The 20,543-nt window shown below is 40.4% G+C and overlaps 1 protein-coding gene across 9 annotated transcripts in view; it reads left to right on the forward strand.

The window, feature by feature from the left end:
• Nucleotides 1–20,543, forward strand: part of PLCB4 (phospholipase C beta 4) — a 395,438-nt gene that overhangs the window by 224,839 nt on the left and 150,056 nt on the right. For all 9 annotated transcript variants that reach the window (XM_045833066.1, XM_045833064.1, XM_045833065.1 and 6 more), the window contains one exon: nucleotides 4,222–4,320. In XM_045833066.1, coding sequence (XP_045689022.1) covers nucleotides 4,237–4,320 — 84 coding nt within the window. In that variant the 5' untranslated portion in view covers nucleotides 4,222–4,236. The remainder of the gene's footprint in view (nucleotides 1–4,221; nucleotides 4,321–20,543) is intronic.

Consider the following 20,543-nt stretch of genomic DNA (forward strand, 5'->3'; position numbering starts at 1 on the left):
TCTGTCTGGGGAGGTGGTGTTCTTCTAGGAGGTGGAAGAGGCAATTGAACCTTGAAGTATCATATAAATGAGGCCTTAGAAGGCAAGCTAGAGAGTTTGAGAAGAGGAACCTTTGGCATTGCCCAGTAAATGCATTTTTTTTAATTAGCTGTGGGTGGGGCTTTGAGATAATTGCGAAAAGGATGTAGTTATAGAGTGACCAGATCTCCCCTCCATGCCTCTTAATAGAAGCAACTGCCCCTTTAACTTTCTCTGTAGTCAGCTGGACTACAAGATGTACCTTCATCTGTTCCCATTTTAAAATCAATTACCTGGGTCAAACTGCTGTTAAACACGATTGGCTGGGTCAGCCTTTTCTACTCTGTAGGACATAGTTGTGCCATCAGTATAAAATAACCCAGCTGCTGCCCCTAACCACAGGCCCTGGGAAGTATTTCAGAGATAATGTAAGGAACAGCTCCTAGTTTATAATTGGAAAAATGCAGGATACTCCAATGTCATTTTGCAAAAATGCCTCTTACCTTGCATGTCCAGAACCCCAAAAGCTCTGAGAAAGTAAGCAATAAAAAGAGTTTTTACCTCCACTGAAGAAATCTTTATAGAGATTGAGGTAAAAATCACCCTCTTCTTTCTGTTAGCCCCCACCAAAGTCCTTCACAAAATGCGACCATTATGATGAAATTGGTACCCAAGGAAGATATGAATGGTTTAGTAGTAAGGATAGTAGTGGATTCAGAGAAACATCACATACTGAGGACATTTGTTTTGTGTTCTTTCACTGAAAGGATGCTGGGGAAACCAGAGTTAAACCAATGAAAAATGATGCCAGCTTTCTCTTTGAAAGAGATACAAGCTTTCTCTTCATTCTCATTTTTAATATGACCTTTTATTATATCAGAAGTCTCTTTCTGCTTGCTATTCCCTTTAAAAATAAAACCAAAGGGAAATATTGAAAGGCATAGTTGGCAGGAGTGAGGACACATAAAGATCTGCAGAAGACACAAGGTGTTTCACCCACTTGTCTCCATAGCCTTGGTCAGCCAGGGAGGCCACCATATTGTTTTATTTTCTCATCTGTCTTGAGCATTCACACTTGGGTCCCTGTAGTGAGTTATTCTGAACAACACATTCGTGACAGCTGGAGGAGGTCTGTGGGTCTGCTTTTATCTGTAGATCTGTTTCATGGCATAGCGGCATGAAGGCACATCATTGCAATAGAAGCTTGCTTCTATGCTGCCTTGGGTGAAGAGCTTGTGTGTGTGTTTGTATTTCTCAGATAGACACTGAGAAATGAAATGGAAAGACACAGAGAAGGACAAACTGAGAGAAGCAGAGAGACAGAAAGACAGGAAGAGAAACCTGGTTACAGTCATTGTGGGAGACAGGAAGGCAGGGATCAGCCCACACAAGGATGGGCTGCGGAAAAGCACCTTCCCCTTCTCTCACTCTGCATCCAGGCTCAGCCTCTTAGCCTTATGTGGAGGCCTTGGTGCTGATTAATGGAGGGCTGCCTCCCACCTTAGCTGGCCTGGTGAGGATGCCCTACATGCTTTCACCAGCTTTGGCCCAGTCAGTAATGAGAGTAATGAGTAATGGAGAAGTTCCTCCACAAACAGCAATGGTGGCCATTGTGAGAAAGCTGCCTTGGAATGTGACCTGATATATTCTTTTTGGCTTTAAATTGTTTAAAGACTAAAGAATAATGAATCTACCTATCTATGATTTCAACTCTCTTTTGAAATTTGCATTTTTTAAATTTACACAAGCACACATAATGCAAGAATATATATTCCCATAATAAAAATGTCCAGCACAGAGATAACACTAAAGATGTTGATTTTCAGCCTTGATCCTTATTTCCTCCCCAGAAGTTTAAGCAGGGTCATAAATTTGGAAGGTTCTTTCCAAAGTTTTAAATAATTTACTTATATACATATGTACCTAGAGAAATATGTAGGTTTGTTCTGTGTGTGTGTGTGTGTTTACATAAGTGGTATTACACTGTTCATACCATCCTGTTTTGCATGTGTTAGAGACATCTCATGTGCAGGTGTGCCTTGCCTTGTGGCATGTGCCAGGATATGCATAGACTAGACTTTTCTCTTTATCTCATTGTAAATCACATTGATTTGTTTTCAGTGTTGAAGTGTTCTGAATTATTCTTTTAATAACTTTCTGGAATGGATTTGCATATATTTTAGCTAGAATTTTTCTCTGTAAGAGATAAAAATCTCCAAGATTGGTTGGTTTCTTACTAACTCCATTGGGGTGTTGTCAGGATCTGGTAGTGGGACTGGTGAAATGAGCTGGGCACAAGATTTACTTTCTGCTTGAAGATTTGGTAGAACTCGCTGGTAAAGCCACATGGGCCTAATCTTTTATTATTTTCTCAATTGCTTCCCAGATCATCTTTGATCTGTTCAAATATTCTGCATTTTTTGAACCACTTTTTTAAACTTTGAAAACCTTCCACATTATTTATGTTTTCAAATATTTTGATTAAACTTATGCATAGCATTCCCTTAGAGTTTTCACCTTTTCCTTTTTGTAATCACACCCCACTTTTCATTGTGAATGTTGTGTTTATGCTTCCTCCTCATTGTCCTTCTCCCCTGTCTTTCTCTCTTTCTCCACAACACTTGCCCAATTTTTATCTAATATATAAATATTCAGAAAACAATTGTTACTGATCATTCTTTTACTGGTTTTGGCTACATATTACATATTTAGTTTTTTTTTAATATATCTATGTTTTGATGCATAATGTTCCCATTATTTCTTTCTAAGAAGTTTATAATTGCTATTGTGACTAGTCTGCTTAACTCAAGAATTACTTAGAAGTGTGGTAATAAGTTTGCTTTTTCATATGTGTACAGATTTTATGTACTTTCTGTCATTAAGTTTTAAGTTGGCCCACTTTTGGTCAATAAGTGTGGTGATCATAATTTCAGCCTTTTGAAAAATGCTGAGGTTTCCTCTATGGTCTAATCATGATTATATTTTGGGATTGTTATATGTATACAGGGTATCTGGGTACAAAGAGGAAAGGATAGCGATGGAGAGAGAACAAGAATGAGATAGAAATAGAGGTTTATGTGGTTGTTAAGCCTCTGCTTCCATTTTCCACTTCTCTAAATTTTTGGTCATAATTTCTGGGTTTTGTGTGTGTTGTATTGTTTTAGAATTCCATGGTTTAGCTTCATCTGAGTTCTCTTTATAATTCATATATTAATAGTTATAATTCTTTAAAATTCTTTACATTTTAAAGAATTCTTTAAATTTTAAAAAATTCTTTATGACTCTTAAAATTCTGATTTTGACAATCTTTTTTTAAATTTCTGGAATTTCTAGTTAATTATGTTCGGGGAAGAGAATGCACTCTCTCCTCCCTCTGAGGATATCAGCTATACCTAAGCAAAAGCTATTTGTGCTGTTAACTCTGTTTCCTTGGGTATAAGTTCTTCTAGTTACTGTTTTGGTGTGTACATCCTATGTCCCTGGCGTTGCCTAAGTATTTGGCGATTCTTGGCTGGTGCTCACCTTTTCATTTAAAATGACCTGTTTGCAGCTATTGAATGTACACTGCAGTGCATGGTGCTAAGAAGGGTGGATGAAAGGAACACCCAGCTTTTCCTAGGTGCAGGCAGCCACCCTGAACAATGCCCAGGTTCTCCTTCAAAGTCATGATCTCAGTCGTTGCTAGAAAGCAAACATTCTGTTGTTCTCTGAGTGGCCCAAGTAAGGAGGAGTTGATAGAGGCTGAAGAAAGGACCAAGGGCGATAAAAAATTCCAGCTACTCCTGCCTGATTCTGCAGTCCATCACCCTGTGGTCTCCTCCTGCCTTTGCATGAACCTTCAGCTTGTAGTGCAGGCTTTGCAGTAGCTCTCTCCCTCTCCACACAGGTTCCAGTGTGTGCTTTCCTTCTTTTATCTGGTGCCATCTGATAATGCGTATTTTATTTCATAGGATTTGAAGAGGGAGGGGAAACTTCACAAATGATTGCCTCTGGTGTTTCTTAATTATATTGTTTCTCCATGTTTAGAGACAAGGAGATGGGAAGTTGGGGTCAGATGAAGGGAAAAAGGAAGAAAAAAGACAATTTATGGGCTTATTCTATGTGTATGAAGAAAAGCTTTTGCAAACATATAAAGTGATTAACCTTTGATCTTCACTTGTTTTTAAATATTTGTACTAATGAAATATTCTTTTTCATTTTTAGGTCTTGAATATAACCATGGCCAAACCTTATGAATTTAACTGGCAGAAGGAAGTTCCTTCCTTTTTGCAAGAAGGAGCAATTTTTGACAGATATGAAGAGGTAAATGGGGTGTTATTAGTGTATTCTCTCAAAACATTCTTATAATTATTTCATTTTAATTACACTATTGAGTAAATAGTCTTTGACAGAAATAAGAACATCTTTGAGATTTATAAGTTGGAATAGCTGGAAAGAGGCAAGGTATGAGATATAATGATAATAATACTGTATTTATTGAGCACTTACCATGTGCCAGATGTAATGATAATGATACTATAAATTATTGAGAGCTCACTGTGTGCCAGACAACCTTCTGAAGTGTTTCATGTGTATTCTTTAATTCCTCACAATAACCTTATAAGGTTGTTGCTATTATTATCTTCGTTTTACAGATGGGTTTTATGTAGGAACAGTTTTTGCTTAATGAAGTGCTTTTGGCAGGCTTTTCACATAAAACTTTGTATTTATTACAAATGTAATGGTGATTGGACTTCACGCTAGTCATTTGCTGTGCTGGTTTCATTAATACAGAAAAGCTTGACTGAGCTTTGCATGCCTCGGCTTCTGTCATTGATTGTTCTTGCATGGTGGCAAGTGGCTCAGGCTTTTTATAAAGCAGAGGCTTGAGGACCATATCTGATCAGAAGGTCGAAGTAGGTAGGTTGAAGCCTCATTAGCATCGTAAATGACTTTTTTTTCTTAGATTGTACTTGAATTTGAGGTGAATTGGGGAAGGGTATATGGTGAAACTGTGTTGCTTCTAAGGCAAAGGGAAATGTAAAACTTGTGAAGACTTTGTGTAGAGTAAGAGTTGGTTCCTTTCAAAATCACTTGAATGTATGCGGTGGCCTTCCCAGAGGTTCACATTGCCAGGCCTTTACATGACATCTGTGTGTTTACGTGAGTCAGTACTTGTTGACTTGGTTTTTCCAAAATGTATATCATAGTACACTCTGGATTTATCCCAGTTACTTTGTAAGTAAACAAAATTGAGAAAGGCAAAGGATGAGCCCCAATGTGGTTCTATTTTTGTATTGAATTAAAGTATTGAAGCTATTTATATGACTGAAACTTTACTGCTTCTCAGAAAGCAACAGCTATTTGCACTCTGTTATCAGAGGGAAAAATAATAATATTTCACCACCTGGATGCAACCACTTTTAATTCTTTGGGAGTTTTCCTTTAGTCTTTCTTTCTATATGTTTTTTCTTTTTTCCCCCTCTTTCATAGTTGTGATCGTAGCGTAACCTTTGAAAATATGTATCAGAGCCTCTTCTTCCTCTAGTTAAAATACTTTCATGGCTCTCTAATGTAGGATAAAGGAAATGTATCAGAACGAAATACACGACTTTCCATTATTCAGCTCAAGCCTTTTTCTACAACCTCATTTCCTGTCAAATTCCTACACATAGTCTCTGCTTTAGCCATAAAAACCCACTTACAATTTTTCCAATAAACTATTCTATGACATGCTTTGTGTACATTGCCCTCTCTTTCTGAAATAAACTTGTTCCTCCTTCTTAGACTGGTGAACTCCTGCTCATCCCTTAGAACCCAGATGGGAATTCTCCACCTCTTTGGTTTCTTTCTTCCTTGATACATTCAGTGAGAACTGATAACTCTTTTGCGCTGCTACTAACCTACCCTTCTACCTATTACACTGTGTTCCTGTTTAATGTTTCTGTCTCTCCTCCTATACTCTGATTTTCTTTAGGTCAAGGGACCTATTTTGCTTCTCCCTCTCTGGGGACTAGCAGAATGCCTGCAATTGCTGAACTCACTATAGATGTCTAGTATCAAAAGGGACTTTAGATTCAATTGATTCCAACTGTCTGGTTTTATTGTTTGTGTACTTGTGCATTTTCTTGATAATATCAATGGTGAGAATTCTAGAGACCCATGTGAGGGCCCATGTGCACTTCAACAGATTCAAAATATTAGGGTAAACCACAGGATATTTCTATTTTTTAAGTTAAAAATGATCAATACATAATTGATCTAGTTCAAGCCTAATGTGAAGTAAGTTTATTGTGTTTGACTGCTTTTATCCACTTTACACAACTTGGCAAAGGGGGCCAAGGACCAGCTTAGATGCACTTCTAAATCTTTCTCCTGGGTAAGCCAGGTGTAAGTTGGGGACCAGTGTCAGCAAGTTGATGGCCATTGCCCTGCATTATGAGTTGGTGAGAGGCATCTCTCCCTGAATCGGCTAGTGTCCCAAAAGATTTGTGGTTTCTAAGGCTCCGGAAAACAATAGGATAATTTCAAAATACTACATGGCTTCTAATTACTCACAGAATGTCATTTTGAAGTGATTAAATATAATAACTACTTGAGCATCTCTACTACTACGGTATAAGCAGAAACATGAGAGAAAGGTGCTTCTTTGATAAACAAAGTAAAATACCATTTCATGAACTGAAAGTTCATCCTCATGGAATCATTTATTATTTCTACTGATCTTCTTTGGTTATTAGTTATCACAACTCACTCACATTTAGAAAATACTGATTACTTGTGCTTCCAAAGGCACTGGCTTTTTCCCCAGATTCCTCTGAAAATGAGATAAAACCAGGAGGAAAGAAATTGTGAACAAGTATTAAATACATTTAACTAAGCTTTCAACTTTCTGAAGTGCTAGTTTAAGCAAACATTAAAAAAAGAACCTCATAAAGTAAATAAGTCTCTTTATAACAATATATCAAACCAGAAAACCAAACAGTATTTCAAGCAAATTGTAGCCAGTTTTTCTTATTATTTCCCAATCCTATAAGATTCAATTCTTTGGAGCCACAGCCATTAAAATATTCAAGGCAACAAATTATATGCAGAAAAGCTTTGTTTCTACAATTTGTATGTAAACAGAAGTGAGAAATGACAACTGACAGCAAATGGGAGGAACAAGAATTGGAGAAAACAGAACCTGAGCCCCCCCAAAGTGTCACGGAAAGGGTCCACCTCTGAAGGGACACAAATGCCTTCAGCCCTGTGTGACAACTCTCATGATGGCCTGAAGGGTCAGGCAAACAATGTGTCTTGTTCCACTGATTGGTTCAAGGAAGGCAGAGAAGTAGATGAGCCCTCACGAGGTCAGAAAAAAATGTGTTTACTAGCCACAGTTTTAAAATTGCATATTATCTTGCCAATAAATATAATCAGTGCAACTGGTTTTAAGCATCGTTTTATTATTTCTGCATTACTGAGGGATTTCTTTGAGGCAGCCCAAAATTTTAGAAGCTGCATAACAGCCTGCATTGTAACCTCTGATTGTATACCCATTCCACTTCTAAATCTATTTTTTAATCCAACTTTATTTGACTTAGACGTTACTTGAATGCAAACTGTATTTTGTTTCTAAGCAGTGCTTGTTAGAAAATCTTTTAAATAGAGATTTTTCTGTTGTGGAGGACAAAAACAGCAGTGGGAACACATGGAACCCAAATGTCTCCAACTCAACCTGATTGTCTTTCTGTATTCCCATTAAAAGGGCCCTATGCCCCGGCTGCTCAGGGCCCTCCTACTCTTTCCTAGAATTCCTAGGTCCTTACACTCTCTTGATGATTAGTCACATCCTTGGTGCCTTCTTACTCTCTGCTCCCAGTTCTAGTTTGCTTCTCTTCTTAAACTTGTTGTGTCACCAAGTTCCAAGAATAAGGACATTGTGGGAAATAGACTCTTACTGAAGATTGGGTGGTAGCAGAAACCTGCAGTACACTCCAGGACACTTTCAGATTAAGTATCTGAGGTCATGTAATTTCATGAGTCAGCTCTGCCGCAGGGTGTCTCATTGTTGTCCTCTTGCCTCCCTCTGCCACCAAGATGCATGTTCCTGTTTCTTCTCTTTTTAAAGCTCTCCCCCTAGAGTCCTCTTCCAATTTACCCCTTTCCTCTTTTCCATATGCCTCTTCTCAACTATTAAAAAAAATGATCCCTTTCAAGCTGAAGGAGAACAATGGAAAATTCTAGTCCTTTGTCATCCTGAGCTGTTGGGCTTCTTTTTCAGCTCAGATTCTCCCATCCAGACTCCTGAGACCTCCTTCCCTTTTGCGTAACCTTGAAGGGCCAAGTATGTACTTAAAACAAACAAAATGTTAAAAGAACTTTGTATTTACAAAGAATGCTGCTGCCCTAAAAAAAGCAGTCACCATGGGAACATAGCAGTGATGGTCTGTATCTTTGCTGCCCATCACCACGGGTGGCTGTTCATTCAGTGCTTGCAGTGTGGCCAGTGGGGATGAGGCACTGAGTTCTCAGTTTTGTTCAGTTTTAATTAGAACTTACACAGTTACATGTGGCTGGTGGCTATCTTGTTAAACAGCACAGTTCTAGGCAATCCATTCAACCTACCATACAACCAGATTTTCTAATACCATTTTTCTTTTCCAACATAAAGAAACAGTTTTCAGTTCATTTAGTTGGAACCTTTAATTTTGTTGATCATTTCTTAGTGGTAACTGGGTCAGAGACTCACCCCAGCTACCACTGACCCCACCCTCCCCATGTTACATATCCGTGCTTGGGCCACTCCTTTTTGTCACCTATGGGCCTTGGGTACATCTGAGGCAAGCTGCCCAGATGGAGTGCCTTTTTCTGGTAAATACTTGGTCTTGACTCCCTTCCACCTACCACTGCCTCCCCGCCCCCTACATGCACTTAAATGGAAGCAGTTGGTACATACAACTACTGCTAGGAAAACAGAAACAGTTATGGCCATTGTCAAGCCCAGAGAAATGTCAAAGTGCAGGATCAGTGCAAACCTAAAGTCTGGAGGAGCAGACAGGCTGAATTTCCCAGGCGGCTCTCAGAGCAAATGGTGGGCCACATGATGAAGCCCCAAAAGGCCCAGACCGCCTACATGCCCTGGCTGCTTGTCAGGGAAGCAAGGGCTTTTTCAAATATAATTTTCAAAAACCTAAAAACACAACCCTCAGAAAAAGTATTTTCATTTAAAGATGTATTTAACTCCTCAGTGAGGACACCAGCATGATGATAAAGTTAGGTCTAAGTGTGTTGGAGGAAGAGAGCTTTAATACCATTGGGAAAGGAGAGCTGAAACAGTATTATCCATTAGATACAAAACCGGCTACTGCTCTAGGGGGCAAAGACTGTAACCTCTGTGGTTGTCTTTTCTACCAGACACAAATCACACACATCTCTATAGGCCAAAAAACGTCAAAGAATCTGGGCCCTAAACAATGGTAAATAATAAACCAAACAAAGTTACATCTTCTATAGAAAGAAGTCATTCTTGGGCGGACTTCTAGATAGTGCTCCTATATAATGTTAGCAGAACATAGAGCCAACTATAAAGTGAAATTGTTGCCCATTACTTGTACTTTACAGTGAAGGATACTTAATAGCCATCATAATAATAATAATCATGATCTATGTCTTTCAGCTTTTAGAATCAACCTGAAGGTAGGCAAAACACTTAATCATTATCGACAAAAGAGAATGTAAAAGAAGTTACTAACTTTATGCAAAGTAGGGGTACTGACAAAATAGGGGTACAGGTGTTGGAAAATACAAGGGGTTAGAGGAATGGAGGAAAGACCAGAGGATTCCTATTCTCAGCAGGAGGTACTCTTGGTATAGATGATGGTAAATGAAATAGAGGCTTGTGTTCATTATTTAAAGTGTAAAAGTTGCCAAGTACAAAACCAAAAATAATACAATTTCAAATTTGGAGTTAGGGGAGCCAGAAAAGAAGTAAGGAAATGAGTTAAATGGAGCTCAATTGCTAAATATATATTCTACAGAACTTATTACTACATGTGTCTGGTGAATATTCGTTCAGTTCTTGGCTGCTTTGCCATGAGTCTCACTTTTTTCAAGCTGCAGTCCCTACTAGAATTGGACATTTAAACAAACTAACAAAAAGTGTGTTAGTATCACTTCATTATACACCAAATTAAGTCCAGATGTCTCCATTTGAAACTGCAGGCCCTGAGCATATGGCCCCAGATGCTCTGCCAGCCTCACCCCTACACTTTCGCCCAAAGTCCAGTTATGACGAGGAAGGTGTAGGATTGTGCTCCTTGTGCTGTGAGAAGACTGGAAGGGCAGTGGGCCCAGGGGACTGACCTGTGTAGCCTCGGAGAGCAGGCTCCCTTGGAGCAAAGTCTTGATGGATGATGAGTCAGTCAATCAGCTAATCAAAGCACAGCTAAGCTGAGGGTGAGCCCATGGCTCATGCAAGAGCATGGGTATGGAATTGGGGGACTTGGCCCATCTGGCTGGGGCACAAGGAGGGTGGTGGAGGACAGCAGCTGAAGCTACAGAGATGGGCAGTGTCTATACCATAAGTAGCCCAAGGCTTTGGCATGACATTCTGAAAGCTATGGGGAGTCTTTGATTGGCATTTAGTAGGGAAGAGTAAGTAAGGCCTGAATGACAACTGGGAAGTGGGTCTGGCTGGATTCCCATGTGAATAGTCTGGGGGGAAAAAGCTGTGATTCAAGGACCCAATAGATCATTGCACATGTGGGAAGAGATAAGGGGAGAGGTTGAGTATGAGAATGAATTAGAGCCCTGGCCAGGTGTCTCGGTGGGTTGGAGCATTGTCCCGATATGCCAGGGTGGCGAGTTTGATTCCCAGGAAGGGCACACACAGGAGTCAGCCAATAGATGCATGAACGAGTGAATGGCAAAATTGATATTTCTCTCCTCTCTCTCTCTGAAAAACATGAATTAAAGATGTTTAAAGAATGAAAATGAATTAGAGAAAGTCCTAACCTGGGGGGTGTAGAAGATGAGAAAGAGTGTGAAACAAGGTAGGGATTTCTGGCACAGGATGCGAGGCAGACTAATGCAGATGAAGAGAACACCAGAGAAGAGGTATGTTTATGGATGCACTATGTGCTTCCTCTTCTTGAAATGAATGTTATTTATTGTCATGTGTTCTGTAGCATGTCAGAAACATTTTACATATAATACAAATCAAATAAGATTTAGCTAAAAATATAGCCCTGGCTGGCGTAGCTCAGTGGATTGAGCGCGGGCTGGGAACCAAAGTGTCCCAGGTTCGATTCCCAGCCAGGATACATGCCTGGGTTGCAGGCCATAACCCTCAGCAACCGCACATTGATGTTCCTCTCTCTCTCTCTATCTCCCTCCCTTCCCTCTCTAAAAATAAATAAATAAAATCTTTAAAAAAAGATTTAGTTAAAAATAAATTATGCAAAAAGGGAATTGAAAAACATACTAAACCCTCCAACAGAATGAACAAATGGATGCATTCTCCTCTTTTCTCAGTCCTCCACTCCCAGGGCCACTGTTGGCATCCTGGTTGGAGTGGGCATCGTGTGTGGGCTCATGTTAAAAACAGAAGTCTGCAAAGTAGGCAGATGCCTCATCATGTAGAGTGGCAAGCAGTTCTCAAAGTGTGCTCCCCAAACCAGCATTGTCAGCAGCACTTGGAACCTTATTAGAAGTGCAAATTCATTCTATTCCCAGTCAGGGCACATGCCTGGGTTGCAGGCCATGACCCCCAGCAGCCACACATTAATGTTTCTCTCCCTCTCTTTGTCCCTCCCTTCCCTCTCTAAAAATAAATAAATAAAATCTTTTTTAAAAAAAGTGCAAATTCTCAGGATGAATCAGAAAGTCTGGGGATTGACTCAGCAATATATGTTTTAGCACACCCTCGAAGAACTCTATAGCACACTCGAGTGTGAGAATCGATGATGTAGAACCAGAACAAGGAGTTTGGATTTTTGTTACTGATTGTTATGGGAAGCTATTTTTCAAAAGGGACTGACATGATTTACATTTGGAGACAGTTATCTGGTAGCTGTGTGCCGAATGGTTTCTGGAGCTGCAGGCCAAGTGCATGCAGAAGCTATAACGTTGTAACTGAGACACCAGGAATTTAAGGAATTTAAGGGTGAGCTGCAGTCATATTCTTCTTGCTTATTGGCTGTGTCTCCATGGACAATTTCTTAACATCCTTGGACTAGAAAAGAGCAGATGTGAAAGTGGGCCTGAAGAGTATTTTTTTTTTCACCTAAGGATTATATGATTTCTCACCCATCAGCTTTCAGTTACCTGTCCTATCATCATAGCCATGTGACTCTTCTCACACAATAAGAAAGCACCTAGGTCCTTAGTTGGTCTGAGCACTGAAACAACCCAAAGTTGCAAGAAATAGTGTCACCCAGGTTTGTGCAAAAACACTCAGGCCTGTTCCTTCCTCTCGACCAGACTTTAAAACAACAGTGCTGATAATGTTCTCGATACTCTCAAACCACTCCAAAACTCAGAGCTCATTGTCATCTAAGCATTAGGCATTTAAGGAAAGTTCTGTATCATTTGGAAAGTTCCAGAAAGTAAGTTGATTTTGAAGACAAAAGACCCTGGTTTGAGCCTTTACTCTGACATTTACAAATTATGATCTTGAGCTAGTCCTTTCACCTGATGGAGCATCCCTCTCACCTCACATGGGGACAATATGCCTGTGCTAGAGGCTCCTAGTAGGAGTATATGAGGCACCCAATTGAGTGCCCCTCTTCAGAGCAGAGATTCCACCAGGGTTCAGACCATGTCTCTTCTGTAAAATGTTCAGGCAATACCTCAACAGAAACTGTTGGAAACCTTAAAGGTCTAGCAGTCGACTCTTGGCACTAATATTCAGTCTCCTAAAGCTTCTGCCAATAAATGGCTTTTAACTTCTCCCAACTTTCATCCTCTGCCTTAACTCAGAGTGAGGGGTTGATTAACAGAAATCTGGGATGGCTTGGGTTCTTGCTGTGTGGATTCCTAGAGCACATTTGCTCCTTTACTTGTGGATAAGGTTAGAAGAGTAATTTCATATCACAGAGTTTACTGACCCGCTGTTCTTCACCATCAGCCCTCTGAGTGTGTGAGCCCGAGACAGAAGGAGCCCCTGCCCTTGATGAAAAGGAAGCTGTGCCTTGGTTGGGGGAGTGAAAACGTGTGTGTTAGATGAAATCTATACCATAGAGTGCTAAGTTGTGCAGACAGTTATCCAAAAATTTGGTAAATGGAGAAATCTAAAAGTACTGAAACAATCAGAGACAATTTTTCTCAGTAGGTATTACCAGAACTCAAGCTTGACCAACTGGAAAATAAAGTTACAGGGAGGCAGGTAGGGTACGAGGAAGCCTGATTTGAAATCCCAGTAGGGGAAGTGATATGAAATCTGAAAAGAGATGATTAGCTAGAAAGGGAGAAAAGAACTGTTAGTTTGTGGAAAGACAAAGGTTTAAAGGATCAATTAGTGGTCAATGATTGTAGCAAATTTTGTTGCATGTCAAACCACACCAGCACTTAATGATGTAAAGGAAGAAAACTTTTCCTCTATCCTCTTAGGTTCAGTGTCTGGTTCAATGTCTGGCTTCTGCCAGTTTAACTTCTGCAAGTTAAACTGGCAGAAGCCAGATTAACAGGAGAAAGGTCAAACAAATTTTCATGATTCTAATATTTTTGCATGCACAGGAGCTTCAAAGAAAAGAGTGAAAACCCAAAGTAGTTAGACTCAGAAGCTCATACACCATTTTACCAATGGGTGATAGATTGTGGAGAAGTGACTAGATAAGAGAAAGGGGATTTGGGCTTCCAGGGGCAGTAAATTGTGAAATGGTGGTAAATATATTAGAAAACTAATAGAAGACAAGGGTTATTTTAGTAAGGGTTGTGTAGACTCATCTCATTGCTGACTTTCTGTTTTCTTTGTGGCTGTAAAACTCCCTGGAGAGGGGATTTATGAAAGTCCTCACTTCTCAGAAATTTCTGCTTTTAATCAGATAAGGGAAGCTCTAGAAAGGCTTTTTCTGTGTCTGTTGGTTGTCAATTGCCTTCAGCTTCAAATAATCCGTATGCCAAAGCAGCATGTTCTGATTGACATAGTCTAATACCCTTTAGTGCTTTAAGACAGAAACCATTTATGCAGTCCATGATTCTGTGGGTCAGCTATCTGGGCTGAGCTTCGCAGGGCACGCTCCTGTGTTTGCTGGGCCGACTGGAAGTTGATTTGGGATGGCCTTAGCAGCATGGTGTCATCTCCACCCCAGCGGGTCTCTTTTGGGCACAGCCAAGTTACTTATGCATTCGTGAGGCCAAAGCAAGTCACAAGGCCAGCCCAGACTCAAGAAGTAGGGACATATACTCCACTTTTTTAAAAAATTCTCACCTGAGGATATGTTTATTGACGTTTTTAGAAACAGAGGAAGGGAGTGAGAGGCAGAGTCAGATGTGAGAGGGAAACATTCATCGGTTTTCTCTCATATGCGTCCTATCTGGGTACACGGGACAACGCTCCAACTAAGTGAACCACCAGACCTGGGCTACTCCACTTCTTAATGGGAGGAGCTGCAGAGTCACATTGCTAGAACATTTGCACAGGAAGGGAAGGAGCATTGTGGCCCTCTTTGCAGTCAGCCACAGTTGTCTTAGATACTTTTTCTGTCTTAGATACTTTTTCTGTCATTGATGGTCTCATGTTGAATAGGCTCAGAATAGGAGTCAACATACTTTTTCTGTGAAAGACCAGATATTAAATACTTTAGGCTTTGTGAGCCCCCCAGTCTTTTTCTCAACTACTCTATCTTTGTAGCACAGAACCAGCCACAGAACATAGACAATTCATGAATTAGTGCATGGCGTTCCAATCAATTATTTTAAAAAACAGGGGCCAACTGGATTTAACTGACAGGCTGTAGTTTGAACACACCAAGCTTAGAAGACAAATAATGTTACGTAAAACTAAATAAAAAATTAGTTTTGATGGGGATGATGATACTTTGTTTCAGGTAATTACTTTTAGTTCATCATTTTCTCTTATAAATGTATTGCATTTTTAATTTAATCAACCTCCTTTTTTTCCCTTTATTATTGTATCAGATTTTGTTGCATAAGTAATCACTGTTGTCTTTCTTTTCTAAGATGCACCATTTTTGTATATTTGTTTTTGCTTATCTCCTCATTTTTATATTTTTCCATCTCTGTGAAGCTTCTTTGAGTTTGCTTTTCTTCATTTCTTCACAAGGGTAGACAATAACTCTATTCCTTAGGGGAATAGAAGCATTTCAGCCATGAAATAGTGTCTGAGTCAGTCTCATGGAAAACTCTCACACTGAGACTGATGCTATTCAAGGGTACAGGAAGGACTGCTTATTCATGGCAAGATGTGAGATGCATCCATTAGGCAACCAGCGAAGGAATCTGGGGTGGCTTTTGATTCCAAAGGAGCTAGAAGGACCAAAACAATACAATGCAAATAGAAGAAAATGTGTAAATAATGAGTCAATCAAATTAAAACATACGAAACTAGCTAAGGAGCAACATGTGCCCCTGAAATATTACTGTGCTATGCTAAAGAATTTAGTTAAAATTCAACTGCTGAAATAATAGTGTTGGTTCTTTATTGCTCGTCTTAAGCCTGAAGTGTGAGTAGGAAGATGCTCAAATCAGCTCCTTCAAGCCATGTCTGTGGCCGCAGGTGCACAGGAGCACGGTGTCCAGGGCATCCTTCTAACTAGGGTTGCTGAGCGCAGCCTGGCAAATCTCAGGCTGATGGAGAAGGGGCCCAAAGGGCATCCTGTCTGTTTGCACATTTTTCAGGGGGAATGTACTCTGCTAATGCCTGTGGTCCAGCCACTGAATTAATAGAGTTCATTCAAGTGTGAACAAATGAGCAGTCGAATGCAATATACAGTATATTTTAAAGTGAATCATTTTGCAGGCCCTTCTTGAGCAATAAAATTTCATTTCTTTAAAATCAACTTTGTGTGAGTGAATTCCTCATTCCTAAAAATTATGAGGGAATATTTTTGTTGTTACTGGTTTAGGTTGTTTTTTCGCGAGGGTGCTTTTTAGTGCTTACAATAGAAATATCTGCCACATGAGCACTACAAAGCGCTGTACAAATGGTATCATTGTGTAAATGCTATAAAAATACTGTTTCTTTAAAGCCCCATAAAAACTCTATGCGAGGGAGGTCTTTATATAGCCTTATTTTACAAATCGCAAAACCAGGGCACAGAACGGTTGGATACCTAGCGGGTCCCAGGCTGAGCAGGAGGATCCCACACTCCCTAGCCTGCAGTGGTTCTCCAGGTGCAGTCCCTGAATGGCAGCAGCAGTAGCAGCACTTGTGAACTTGTTAGAAAGGCAGTTATCAGGCCCACCCCAGACCTACAAAAGTAAAACTTGTGGCGGTTGGCTCCAGCAATCCTTGTGTTAACAGCCCTGCGTGTGATTTGGGTGACACAGCTCAGGTTTGAGAACCATTAGGCAGAGAGCCTGGTAAGGAGTTTTAGGCTTCCTGAGAAGGAAAAATAATTAAATTCACTTAGTGTTTTATAGCTAATCTCCTCCAAACAGGCAATGCAGATAATGGGGAAAGAACTGATCAATTAAAGAGACTTCTCTTTTTGCAGAGGAGTTCAACATACTAGATTTTATTGAGCTCTCTAAACTATGTAATGTGCCTGGCACAATGCTAAGCACTTGCTATCGATCATCGCTTTAAACCCTCAGGTGGTTGGGAGGATTAAATGAGGTCATTTTCCACATTATTGAGGAATTCCCAACTACCCAACATATAGTAGTTGATGGAGCCAGTCTTGAGGACAGATGTATTGATAAAGAGAACATACAGGAATCACAGCCACATGTATAATGACTCAGAATGGCTGCCAGGTATGAATGGGGGCCCTCAGGTCACACTGCCCCCCAAAATGACACCTTGGCATATTCAATATTGTAAGATGAAGGAGACTGACAAAACAGGAGAAACAGGAAGGTCACTCTGACCTCCCCCCTGGCCTTCCTCCCTGAAACTGGTCATAAAACCCTCATGTGAGGAGTACCCTCCCTCCACCTGGAGGAAAGGAGCATCCTTCTCTCTGAAGACAAAGGGACCCTGAGAAGAATCAGAACACGCAGGTCTTGCCACACCTCCCTCAGTTACTGCACTTACCTCATCCTCCTTGACCTGTTGTGTTCCTCCACAACTGGCCCTCTTCATCAAACTCGCATAAAAATGCTCAGGTCTAAGTGTTTCCTTGGTTCTTCATTTCCTTATGAAGGCTCCCATGTCAAGTAAAACTTACTTTGAATAAATTTGTTAGCTTTTCTTGTGCTAATCTTTGTTTCTCTGTTTAATTTTTAGACCCAGCCAGGGACCCTAAGATGGTCCAGAATTTTTTTTCTCCTACACAAAGAAACATTTTTTTGGAAAATATGTATGCTGTAAAAGATATATATAATTTTAATATTTTCTAAAGTTCAGTAATGGAAGCTAGAACTGTTTAAAGATCTGATCAGCTCTTTTAGTCACCCATTTGCTTTGTCTATTTTAGACCATGGTCATTATACTATTACATCCAGGAGTTCTTAATCTGATTCTCTTAGGGAAGTGAGATAGAAAGAATTTATATTTCACTTATTTTCCCTAAGAGCAAATAAACATCCCTAAGAACACTAATACCTCTACTTTTTGATCAATAAAAATTAGCTTTTATGGATAGTAAAATACTAACCAGGACTTTCTCAGTCACTATTAAAAACAAACAAAAAAATTTAAAAACTAGGTAACATGTACAATATAAAAGGAACCTAATATTTTCTTTCAATCATTGGAAATAGACATAAAATATTCTCAGCAAGGAACCCTTTCTTATACTCAATACTGATTCTGATAAATTAATAAGAAACACATGGTTTTTAAGCTACTTGCTCTTAAAGACATAAATAGTCAGAAATTGCTCTGAAATGGTGCCTTGTCCAAAACATGGAATGAAGTGTGTGGGCTGAGCCAGTACAGCTTCTCAAGGATGGCATACTCTCCCCAGTAAAGAGTCGCCCTGGGGACGGTTTCACTGGCACCTCCACTCTTCTTCAGGTGTGGCTTCCCTTCTCCCAAGCTCCTAAAAGGGCAGGTGACCCATTTAACTTTGGAAGATGAAGAAGTTGCCCAGTTTTTGCTCACCGTAGCGAAGTTGCCAGGATATTGTTTGCAAATAAAAAAAGGATTTTTGTGCTCAGTGGTACTTAGAGTAAAATCTTTTCCAGAGATCACTTTCTGGAAGAGTTTGAAATGCACATCGTTTGTTAAGGGCATGGATTCAGGGTTAAGCCAAAATAGGTTCATTTTGGCTTTATTACTCAAGAGATAGGATCATGAACCAGTCTTAAACTCGCTATGCACTAAGCCACAGCTTCCTTGTCCGAAAAATGGGGGCAATAAGACCTACTCCACAGGGCCATTGCGAGGGATCAAGAAGGTGGATGTTTTCAGAATATAAGCCTGAGTGTGTCCCTCTTCTAGTGTAAACCTTCAGTGGCTTCCTGTGTCTCTCCAGTCGATGTCTATTCTGTTCCCCAAAGCTATTCTGTCCCCCTCGCAAATCCCCTGCATGAGCTTTCAGTTCACTTTCCCATCGATGTTCCCCGAAAATACCAGGCACACTCCACCTCAGCTCCCTCTCTGGGCTGCTTTATCCTGTGTGCACGCAATTGTCATGGTTCGCTTCTTCACTTCGTTCTGGCTCTGCTTGAAGTCACTTCATCCAGGAAGCATTCATGATCATCTTACTTCAAAACACCGTGTGTGCACATATCCACACACACATTCCCCTCACCCTCTGAGATTTTTATCGTTATAGTTATCAATTCCTGATATATTACTTGTTTCTGTCTTTTGTCAAAATCCTCCCTTTAAAATGTAAACCATGAGAGCAGAGACTTTGATTTTATTTACTGCTATATCCCTAGCAAGGAATTCATTCGTCACTCAATAGGGGCAATGATCCAGCAAGTCCTTACTTACATATTTGGACTCAAATTTATTGTTATTTAAATGGTGCCAATTTGTAAGGAATTTTAAGAGTGCCAAGGAACTGGGACTGGAGATTCTATTTTGGCATCTGGAGAAGGATTAGCAAAAGATGCCATCTGTTGTAACCAGGGAGGTGTGCCACTGAAATCTTCCAAGAGAAACCTGCCCAGAGAGTGTGGTCAGTGGACAGCCTCCAGCTGCAGCATGTCAGCACCCCTGCAATGAACCTGCCAAGGTCCCAGCCAGTGATTACCATGACAGAGATACTGGAGCTGATCCTTTCCTGCTCCAGATAAGGCTCCTCTGGTGAGCAGTCCTTGCTCTGGGAGACCCATCCACTGGACAAAGATGTACTGCAGCCTGAGACCCTTCCTCCCCAGGCCTCCTTCCTCCCTGCTCTCCTTTCATAGGAGTTAGTCCTGCTTCCTGCTTTGAAGGCTCTCCCTCCTATTTCTGCTCCCTCTCCGCTTTCTCTTTCATGGGCATTTCCCCTAATGAATCCCTTACCCTTCCCAGTCTGTCCCAGTGTCAGTTCCTTGGTGACACAGCTGATGCAGCAGCCCTCTCCAACCGCTCCCCGCAACACTCCATCCCCTTCCCCATGTCGAATGGCCACATGCTAGGTTTTTGGGACTGCAATTTTCCAAAGCCAACTCTTCACTCACTCACTGCAGACTTCCACAGAAGGTAGTAGTAGCCCTTGTATGCATGTTGCAATCATTTCCACACTTCTTTTAGACACAATAAGAAGGGATAGAGTCAGAATTGACCCTAAGAGCCTGTGAGAACTGTGTATCTTTGAGGCCTAAATATAAGCTGTTTAAGAAGACAAAGTGGAAAGGGAATGACATATCATGCAGCTAGTATAAAGAAAAGCATTTTTAAAAGCTGGATTATTTACGTTGGAAATGCATGTAAAAAAGGGAAACTCCATGGAAGTCATTTGTGATTCCTTTCCTTTCAGTGACTCTTTTCAACATGGTCTGCCACCTCCATATAGCAATAGTTTAAAACATTCTTTCCTTGACCTGCCTCTTCAGTTATGTCTTCTGTGTCAACGTATGTCCAGTGAACAACATTTGTTCAGTGCCATTTATTATTCTGGAACTAATTGTGTTTTTATTAGAAGAAGTGCTTTACTGAAAAGGACTTACCAGCCTCACCATGTTTCAAGCAAGTCTGCGAAGCTCCTCCTGTTGTTCTTAGAGTTTGGGAGGAAGGGGGTGTTAAAGAAAGTTATTTATGCCACTTGTTAAAAAATGGTAAGGCTGTATCCAGGAGACTGCTACAGTGGGGGTTTCTCAGGAAGGGAGAGAGGTTGTGCTCAGCTCTGCAACAAGGCAAGGGGATTTGTAGCCAAAGAGCAGATAGGGGTCAGTGGATGGAAAATTACTAAGAGAAAACATCAGGGGTAAGGGTAGATTTTGGCTAAACCAACCTAACAGTTTTTTGCTGAAGGCAGGCCAGAGTGATTCGATACCAT

This window comes from Phyllostomus hastatus, unplaced genomic scaffold, assembly GCF_019186645.2.
Source record: "Phyllostomus hastatus isolate PE091 unplaced genomic scaffold, TTU_PhHast_1.1 phas_contig_17, whole genome shotgun sequence".
Classification (NCBI taxonomy): domain Eukaryota; kingdom Metazoa; phylum Chordata; class Mammalia; order Chiroptera; family Phyllostomidae; genus Phyllostomus; species Phyllostomus hastatus.